Source organism: Athene cunicularia (assembly GCF_003259725.1).
Source record: "Athene cunicularia isolate RWA chromosome 27 unlocalized genomic scaffold, athCun1 chr27_part1, whole genome shotgun sequence".
Classification (NCBI taxonomy): domain Eukaryota; kingdom Metazoa; phylum Chordata; class Aves; order Strigiformes; family Strigidae; genus Athene; species Athene cunicularia.
The window spans coordinates 1,546,986-1,557,155 of record NW_020799138.1 but is presented as its reverse complement, the minus strand read 5'-3'; the positions used below and the strand labels follow the sequence as shown (position 1 = coordinate 1,557,155).

At 51.3% G+C, this 10,170-nt stretch overlaps 1 protein-coding gene across 1 annotated transcript in view; it reads right to left on the bottom strand.

Moving 5' to 3' along the window:
* Positions 1-1,328, bottom strand: part of PIP4K2B (phosphatidylinositol-5-phosphate 4-kinase type 2 beta) — an 11,404-nt gene extending 10,076 nt beyond the window's left edge. The window contains exon 1 of the mRNA XM_026864665.1: positions 1,216-1,328. Coding sequence (XP_026720466.1) covers positions 1,216-1,280 — 65 coding nt within the window. The 5' untranslated portion in view covers positions 1,281-1,328. The remainder of the gene's footprint in view (positions 1-1,215) is intronic.
* Positions 1,329-10,170: the final 8,842 nt, after the last annotated feature.

The following is a 10,170-nucleotide window of genomic DNA, read 5'->3' as shown; positions in this document are numbered from 1 at the left end:
GGGGGGGGGGGGGGGGGGGCGGTGTGGGCCCTCTGATTTCAGATCAGATCAGATCACTCGTGCGTCAAAAGAAAGGTCAACTCACGACAAACCATCTCACCCAGAATGCTAAGGAGAGAGAGGGTGAATCAGCTCCAGTCTGGCATGTTCCAGACCAGTCCCAACTGTTACAGAGCGAGTTTTGCCAGCCAGCACGGGGCTCCCCAGAGCACAGCACAGCAGGCAAGAGGCAACGTTCTCTGTCGCTGAGGGACACTGCACCTACTCCCTCCCAGAGCTCTTATTCTGCCCAGTGGGAAGAGGCAGAGAGGATGGTCCTGCCTGGACACAGTGGGAGATTTTTGTCAGCTCATTCTCAATGAGAATCCTTTGCATCAATACGTGGGAAACTAAAATCTATGTAGGAGAAGAGGGAAGAGAAGATACTGCAAATTGTAGGTGCCAGAGAAGACAAACTTTTGAATCACACTCCCACTCTCAAAAGCTGATCCCTGTGAAACTTAGTGGAAAGGGATCATTGATCAGGGAGCACTGCAGACCTGCACACGCAGAGAGCCAGGGCAGAGAACGCAGCTCTGAGCACCACTCACCACCACGGCTTTAAAAGGGCTTCCAAAAATTAATCTTTTGGGAAAAGGAGAAGGGGATAACTCCATATAAACCATGTAACGCAGCGTCACAGCTGTCTCCTGTGAACAGCCTCAAAGACAAGGAACTAGCAGGTCAGGGAAAACAAATTCCTGTCCTCTCCTCCATGGCCTTGGGATTTGGGTTCTGCTGGTCAGGACAGGACACCCAGACAGGGCACAGCAGGAGCCAAGAGACAGTCCTGCCTCACTTCTGTGCATAACCAAGATGTGCAGGAAACTCCAGCCCCAGGGATTTGGGCAACTTTGTGAACTCTAAAATATCAGCTGTCTTCTACCCAGTCCAGTGAGTATCTACGTGTAGTGGTGCCACTTCTGAGCCCAGCCTCACCAGACTCCTCATCACCCAAAGCATATAAACCAAACCCCAAGACAGCGTCTTGGTGACAGGCTGACCCCTGCCACGTCCAGGCGAGTGCAGACTTGGGGCGTGTGTCCAGCCACGCCAGATCCTCCTGGCATTACAACAGGGAACAAAAAAACCAAAAAAGCCTTCAACACACTGGTTTCCCCCCAGAGCAAAGGGCTCTAATTACAGAGACAAACAAGTTGGGAAGCACCTACTTACTTGTTGAATAGATGATTGTCCACCTTAATCTTACTGTAGGCTTTAAAGTCATCGGGCATTAACATGACAGGGACGGGAACATTGCTGAGTTCGTTGATCTAAAAGAGAAAGGAAATGGAGATTCAAAACACAAGTTCCACTGCCCTGCAGTTACTGTCAATGGACTTAGGGGGATGTCAAATACCCCAGAAGCTGGTTTTGAAGGAAGATAACCCATTAGGCTTTCAGAGCAACTGCTATGCTTGGTGAGTACTCCCGAGCCAGCCTTGGCTCCTTCATCTGTTCACTTTCCACTGACCACCCAAGACACAGCTTAGAATTGAGACAAACCTACAGACCAAGAAATAGCAGATTTTCTGTTTTAAATAAATCACCTTTGCCTTTACTTAGGAAAATGTGGCATCAGCTAATTTCTTAATTAGTTTTTTCACAGCTACAAATCACTGATGACCAGAGTCTTCATCGTGGCCAGCCAGAAGAGACTCTGGGTAGCTTTGGTGCAGCACAGCACAGCTCTCCTGTGGATGCTGTTTCTATGCTCGCTGTCTCTTGTTGCTCTTATCCCACCTTCTCTAAAGGGATGAGTCATTCCACTAGATTGTTTTTGCTCCTTAGTCATGTGTGGCAGCCACAGGAATACAGGGAAGCAGAAGAATGAACGTTCAGCTACTATTGTACAGACAGGCTCATGCTACAGCACCCAGTAGCGAAAGCATCGATAGTAAAAAAAAAAACAAAAAAAACCCCAAACACCTCTGGATTATATCTGGCTACCCTGCTCCAGACAAGCCCAGGCACTGACAAGGCCGTGCCAGTGTTTGAGAGCAGGTCAAGAGGCAGCACGTTTCCGAGGTGCCTTTTCTGAGGACAGCCCCGGTGTCTTTCACTCACATGGATTTCACCGGAATCACCCGAGTCCCATCTCACTGAACTGCTATTAACACGCTGGATTTAGGAAGCAATATCATCACACCTCCATTCCCATAATTACTGTGCCAAGCAGGTAATGCTGGAGAGAAGCAGACAACGCTGGCAAGAACAGGGTTTGGCCAGGAGTCAGGCCTGGGGTCTGTTCCCAACACCAAAAATCTCAAGCAGGTCAAGTGACTTCCAGCAGGCTCGGAAAGCGCGTGGCACTTCCCTGCTGCCTGGGAGCGGGCCCGGGCGGCCGCCTCAGGAAATGGGACTCCAGCTCCGGGATTCCCCGCTCCTCCCCGAGCAACGGGACACAAACTCCTGCTGCCACATCTCCCCCAAGGAGGCGGGGATGAACGGAGGCGTGAGGGAGCCATTCTGCAGCGGGATCTGTGGCACACTTCAACTCTGCAAGGACCACGGAGCTCCCAGCTCTGGAGATGTGCAGTGAGCTGTCTAATTATATGAGCCAGCCTTTGATGAAGTATGTATTTTTCACATCCTTCCTCCATCATTACCAATGAAAAAAAAAAAAAGAAAAACAGACCAGATTTAACAAACGTCAGACTGGAAGAAAGACACATACACACTGCAAGGAGAAAAGATGACTATTTTCAGACACAGCCATCCCACACAACAGATAAGCGGAAAGTAAACCGGCCACCGCTCCGTTAAGAGCGGAGATGATGCTCTTTAAAACCCTGCCCAGTATTTACTTGATAGCAGCACCGAGGAGCATTAAGCACTCCCATGAAGTGCCCTGGGATGTATGCAGAACGCTGCACAGATGAATGAATAATGTCACACGCCTCCCATCATTTGTGGAGCGGGGAGGCCAATGCCCCCCGGCTTAAGCTAAAGGCTCGATCCTGCACTGAGCTGCTCCTCCAGCTGCAGCTAAAGGAGAAGAAAGGCAAGAGGACCACAGGTGAGGAAGGGATGTCCCAGGCCCTGGTATCCAGCCTCCCAGCTGCTGCAAACAGCGGTATCAGAGAGCCCCACAGCAGTGATTTCCCCTCACGGTGAAGTCGGCGCGGGGGGGAGAGAGAAAACAGCTAATTCTGTATCAAGAAAGAGGCGCTGCCTCCAGCCACTAATTATTGCTGTCTAACAGGAGGGGAAGCCCGACAGCACAGCTCCTTAGACACGCCTGTTCTCAGCCCTCTTCTCGACGGTGGGTAAGGCACAAACAAGCTATTATCAGCTTGTTCCAGAGCGGAGGAAGGGTGCTGACGGCTGAGAGGGAACAGCGATTTGGAGATTGTCTCCCCCCTGCCAGAAATTCAGACACAAATGTTAGCAAAGTGAGATGTCAAGACGTCTCTGGATGTCCTCATTTCTGCCAAAGCAGAAACCTCAAAGCAAATGTTGTACCTGTTGCAAGTCTCCTGACTGGCAGAAATGGTGCGCCAGGATACCTCAGCTTGTTTAAAAGATGCCCTCACTCTTCCCGAGATACAACAGCCTGACAACAGCCAAAAAAAAACCCCTGCAGAAGCCTTTCCTCCCTTCCAGCTGTGTACAGCAAAGCTTTCTGGATGTTTTGGGATCCGGGCACTGGAGGAGATGGGGAGAAGGAAGGGGTTGATGCCAGGCCCCACAATCACTGCCCAAGAGTTGAATTCACCATTTCTAGTCCCAGCACTGCCAGGCTGCTCTCCACTGCACAAAGCAGCTCTTGGTCAGATGGCTACTGACCCTTTGTTTCTGACACCAGCCTGAAAGCAAATGTGACTTCGGTTAGGGTTTTTTGTTTTGTTTGTTTGTTTTTATTATTTGATTTTTAGGCGAGAGGGACTTGCGCTCTGTGCTCCCGCAGTAACTCCCGTGCTTGTCGCTTCCCTCAGGATGCCAAAGGGAGAGGAATGAAAAGCCCCCACACCGCCTTGGAAAAGGGATATCCCAAACCCTCCCTTCTCACAGTACAATCCTCAGCATCCAGTTCCCCTTCCTAAGGCTCATCTGGCCAGGTCCTGCAGCACGGTGCCAAGTGAAACACTAGGAGACCTTGCCCAAAGGAGCAGCCGACAGCACCGCTCTATAGGGATCCTCTCCTGTGCTTATCATGGTGGAATCTGAGCAGCCTCCGAGAGCAACGTGACTAACGCCTGGCACATGTTTGCTCTCTCGCCTTCTCCCCAGGGAGAGGCGTGTAGCAGGAGATTATATATAGCAGAGTGTGTGTCTCTGTGTATTTATGCTACAGAAGGCAAGGTCACAGCAAGGTGCATAGCAATGAGGTGCCCAGCAAGCCCTGGCTCCTAGGGAGCCTGTTCCCACGGGCCTGACCCGCCGCCTGTCTCCCACAAAGAGATGTCACTCAGCTACAGAAAGTTTGCCTGTACCTGGAGCTTTGGAGATCTCTGGGGCTTGGCGCTGGCCACGAGATGGGCAGCGAGATCTCGGACTCGGTGCTTTGTTCTGGAAGAGGCAGCTGCAGAGAGCGGAGGTGCGGCAGCAGCCAGCACCGCAGTCACACACCTCTGTCCCTCACCGCAGGGGCCGGGGGCTGTTTTGAGAAGCACAGTGAGCAGGTCCGTGCTGTACAGCAGCCTGTGCCTGGGGCATTTCCACACCTCCACTAAAAAGGCTTTAGAGGTCCACAAAGTAGAAAAAGTTAAGAACAGCTAATTTAGAGCATGAGCTCTTCAGACCAGGGTTCTGTCTCCAGACCCAGCATGATGCTGGTTTTTTGTAAGGCATCCAGCTTTTTAGACCTAATCTGCCTTTGAATCCTCTTGAAAACAAGCCTGGTTTTGCACAGTTCTCTTAGGCCAGGAGTTTTCTATTCCCCCACTGGATAGAAAGCACAGACAACCTGACAGGGATCAGCCCAGGCTGAAAGCATCACTACGTACATTTTGTCACTGCCACCTGCATTTTGGAGAAAGACGTAAGACACTGGTCCTGCCCCTCCCCAGGCCAGAAGCAGCGTGAACGGCACACGCCCCTCAGCCTCACAAAAGGCTCAGACACCAACCGGGCTCGGAGGCTCTGAGCAGAGCTCAGAGGATTTAAAACCAAGACACATTTTAGACAAACCAACTGACATCTTCACAAGGCAACAGCAGGGGCACTAAGAAAAAGATGCTTCACATTTCTCTGCTGGTTTCACCATATTCTGAGAACAAAGGAGCAATTTCCCGAGCAAGGCAAGCAGGCCAGTGTGTCCAGAAGTCACCCCAGCGAGGAGAGAGGTGAGGCAGCAGGCTGCCCGCTGGCTCCAAGCGGCACAGTCCCAGCCAGAGCCGCGATGTAAAGGCAGCCAGATGCCACCAGAGGAGGGACCGGGGCTTGGGGGCACCAGCCAGTAGGTGAGGGAGAGAAGAGCCTCATCTCTCCAAAGTCACAGCCGTCACCTTCCTCTTCCTCTTGCCCAGCAGCCAGAGGAACAGCAAGCTTAGCTCGGCGCTTTCTCCAGCTCCCCAGGCAGCAGCTCCCCCCTTCCCCCCGCAGGAGTGGCCGGGCCCTTCATCCTCAGTCAGCAGAATTCATTTTTGCCTACGCCGCTGAGAAGTCTACAGCCACCCCTGGCCTTACAGGGCTGGAAAAACACCACCGCCCCTCTGTCTGTTCAGCTTTTATTTCCTGGTCACTTGAATTCTTGAGCTACACCAGTCAGGATGATTCTGGGTTTATCGGTAGTTGATAATTTGTCTTGCCCACCAAAGCCAATTCCTTTTTCAATAAGACACATCAATATTCTGTGTCATTCAGGGACAGCTGTTAGAACGAATAGGCCAGGCATAATTTTGTTTCAAAACCTGACTGTAGCCTCAAAGTGGCAATTACCATTAGTAAATTGATGGGAAAATGCAATTTGTTTACTAACAAGATCCAGATGATGGAGTGTGTGAGTCTACTCTCTAGGATTCTTTACAACAGGAATTTGCTCAGGAAAATAAAAATACTTTGTTCCTCTCAAAGCCTTTCACTCAGGCATCTCAAAGTACTTTGTGAACATTAGTTAAACTTTTTAATACTCTGGGGAAGTAGGTAAAAGATACAGAGCAAAATCACTTTAACTAGCACGGAGACAAACCCACATCTGCAGCAGAACTTTGCTGCTGCTTAACACAACCGGGCAACGGTTTGAGAAAAAAAAAACAAAACACGTTTTCCCTGAATTAGAGCATGATTAATCAGTATCCAAGCTAACAAAACCCCCATGCAATGCTATGGAAGCATCAACCTTGTGGTCAATATTTTCTGTCAGCGCTCTGGGGTCACCAGCATGCTTTAAGAGGAAAAAAAAAAAGCATCCCCTAGTGACAGCAAACCCACCTCTTCCCGACCAAAGTACTCTGAAGCCTGTCGGAAAGTCTCCCGTGTCCTGACGGAGCTGCAGCCCAACGCTGCGTCAGGGGCAGAGGAGTCAGTCAGTGCTGCCCTGTGTCCTGCCAGCGCAGGGTGGCCTGGCACCCACCGCCTCGGCACGGCCTCGGGAAGCACCCGGCCTCCCAGGCGCTGCCCTCGCTTCACACAAAAGCTGAGGAAGGGAAAGGTTAAACAACCCACCCACGGCCACGCGAGTCAGGGACAGAGCAGGCAGCTGAGCCCCAATCCCCTCGCTGAACCACCCAGGAAAACCTTTTTTCCTCTCTGTGCCCCGAGAAGGAAAAGGGCTCCTGGAATCTCTATTTTAACAGGAGATCCTGGGAGAAGAAGGTTCAGAGCCACCGGCCTCGACCATTCACGGGGGCTGTCATGGCCATGGCCGCACGCTGCGCTCTCCAGAGGCCAGTCAGAGCCACAGCAGACAGCAGGTACTGGAAAGGACAAATACATGCTGTTCACCCTGCGCCAGGACCAATTTATAGGACTTCAACATTTGATATGTGGCAGATGCTGCTCTGGCTAGAATTAACATGGCAACACCAAAAACAACACTGCAGAGAAGGGAGAAGCGTGCTGCAAATCCCAATTTTGCTATTTCACTCGAATACTAAATAGCTGTGTTTTGTACTGGCTGGCACCACTCCTAAAGGTCCTAGGAGAGCGGCTGGTGCTTCAGCCAGTACCCGGAGCGCCGAAGGCTGCCTTGGGGAAGATCCACGCAGCCAACAGAAGAGATCTATCCATTTCCACAAAAATGAGATTTGTTCATGCCTACCCCCTGCCCCTGCCAACATCCCCAGAGCTCCAGGGATCGTTTCCAGTTGACGAACTGCCACCTAGAGAAGCATCACCACGACTCGCGCAAACCCGGCCACCCATTTAACAAACAGATACAAGAGTCACCCCTCCACCAACCCCCAAACTCACTGGGATCCCAGTGCCTTGTCTAATCAGCACCTTACAACCGTTTCTATGGTTTCCAGAGCATCACACAACACTGCCGTGTTCAGCGCAAGATGGCTTCTCCCTTCCAGAACCATCACAACTTTCCCTCTGCCGCTGGCAAGCTCCCGTGCACACACGTCCAGCCGGGGCGTGGAGAACGTGCACGGAGCAACATGCACATAACCACCAGCGAGGAGCTGCATCGCCTCTTCCAATGCCATGACAACAGCAGTCGCAAGCAAAGCTTCCCCAGGAACCATCTCCACGTCTGCTGAATTTTACATTGCCTTACTCAGAAATGAAGGATGAGCCTCTGGGACTTCCACTTTCTCCTCCTATCTGGCCAAGTTCTCCCCTCCACCATTTTCAAGTTTAAAATTTAGTTGTCGGACTAAACCCACCCACGTTTGGCCCTGCTTACACCAGCCACAGCCCCACCCTGATCCCAGTTCACTCGGTTTAACTGCTGGCTGGGGACCAGCGGGACAGCCAAGACCCAGCTGACTCTTTGAACAGAAATGCTCAGAACTGGTGTTCCAGAAACCAGTTTCTGTTCTTGGTGCGCTAACATCACTGCTCCTGATCCTCTCCAGACCCATCACTGCCTGTATTCACACCAGCTGCTAACAAGCTTGTTTAAACACAAGGCAGGGCCGAACTCCTGCCAGACTCAGTTAATGGACCCAAGGGAATTTCTTCAGTCAACAGAAACGGTGGATTGCATGAAATGGTTGTTTGTTTGATTTGTCCATGAAAAAGTTCATCTCAAATGCAAGTATGTTTGACAGAATCTTCCTGGCACAACCTTGTGGTTGTGCTGATAGCAGTTTTCTCCCCCTCCTACTGCAGGGAGCCCAAGGCAGGGCTCTGCAGGCACAGCCGAGAGACTCATCGCTTCTTCTAAAACCGTGGTCCAGAAGCCAACACATTAAACAACCCCCCCAAAAGACTTCCAACCAAGTCCAAAGGCACTCCTGAAAATATTCCTCAACTGGCCAGACCCATCTGCTCGAAGCACATAAGCAATTCCACTTCCCACATAACCGGGGCACCAACATCATCTCCCAAAAACGCAGACCAGGATGAGCAGCTGCTCATGTGTTGAGCAAATAAAACCACCTGAGCTCGCAGCCTGCTCTGCAGTGCGGTCACACCGGCCACCAACTCTCCGAGGCACTCGCAAGGCTCACCCAAACACAAAGGGACACCCCTGGCAGAGAGGTGGAGGAAAATGAACTAGCAAGAATTGCTGGGAAATCCTGGATGCCTGTCCGAGGGTGAGGAGGGCACAGCTGAAATTTTCTAACCCTCTTCCCAGCCCCTCAGGATACGCTTCTCCTTTCTGGCAGCAATTTCTTCATAACACGCATCTGATATAATCTTATTACTAGCTTAGTGTTCATACAGAACTGACAGCTTGCCTTCCTCCCTTTGCCGAAATATTTCACAGCCAAGTGCTCCAGAAGTTGCACTGTCCTGATCCAGTGCCTGAAAAAATTGCCAGATTCCTAGTACCCAAACAGAGAAAAAAAAAGAAAAAGCTAATTGCCACCAAGCAACAACTGTCCCTAAGAGGCCAGAAACTTAGAAGAATTCCACCAATTTCCATTTCTTCAGGGCTCCTAATAGCGCCACTGATCAAAGCCTGATTAAATTCATTACCCTGCTTCCTGGGCAAGGCTCTGAGCAGTGAGCACTTGGAACATCCTTTGACTCAGAGAGACGGCGCTGTGTTGAACTACATTTGGAAGCTTTCACTCCATCGTCAGGCAAGCTAGAAATGCAATTCTAATTTTATTTTTGGTGTGTTATTTGTTTCTGCAAAAATTAAGCCTAAATCCCTTTCACTCTCTAGGAAACATCCACTAATCCACTAGAGAAATAGGTGTCTTTGAGCCCTAAAAGCGTATTAATTTAGGAAGGGATGAGGTTTCTGAATTCTTTGACCACCTGAATATTCTCCTAGAGCGGCATCCCACATCCAAGAGTGGTAAATCAATCCTCCTTTCCAACACGAGATTTGTGCCTACCATCACAGATGAGGGAGAAGTTTCCAGAGAAAAACAAAGACAGTCTTAGGAACCTCCAAAGGAGATGGATTAAAGAGCTGAGCCACCACAGACATTTCCAAGGGACCGTCTCCCAGCTCCCTCCTAAAACCTGTATCAACACTGCCCAGAGAAACCGGGGTTGAGAGTCCGGGGACATAAGGGGCCCAAGTTCTGGCAGCTGAAGCCTAAAGTCAGAGGGAGACAGGGCTGGACCGGCAGGGCCAAAGGACCCTTTTGTGTTTGGGATGGAGATGAGACACACATGTAACTGTCCTCATACATCATAAATGTCCAACTGAGGAACAGGATTATCACTGCGTGGGACCTCTGGGTCGTGACACGTGGGAGTCCCCTCACTGTAAGGGGGGCACAGGGACTGCCCTGAGCGAGAAAGGGGGGGGCTCTGACAGGGGACAGGGTCCCAGAGAGGGGGTCTGCCAGGGCAACAGCACCCGACACAAAGGGACACAAACCAAAACGGCACTGCTCCCCCTCCCCAGTCCTGGGTAGAAAAACGTGTCGGGAAGAGGTGCTGGAAAAGGCGTCGGGGAAGAGGCCGCAGGCAGACGGGTGGGTGTGAGGGGGCAGGCGTGCTCCGGCAGAGACGTGTCTAGCAGCAGAGAAGCGTAAAGCCACCCCAGGCGTGAGGAAGGTGATGGCCGGGAGAGACACCCTGACCCGGAGCCGGGGGGGGGGGACGGGGACA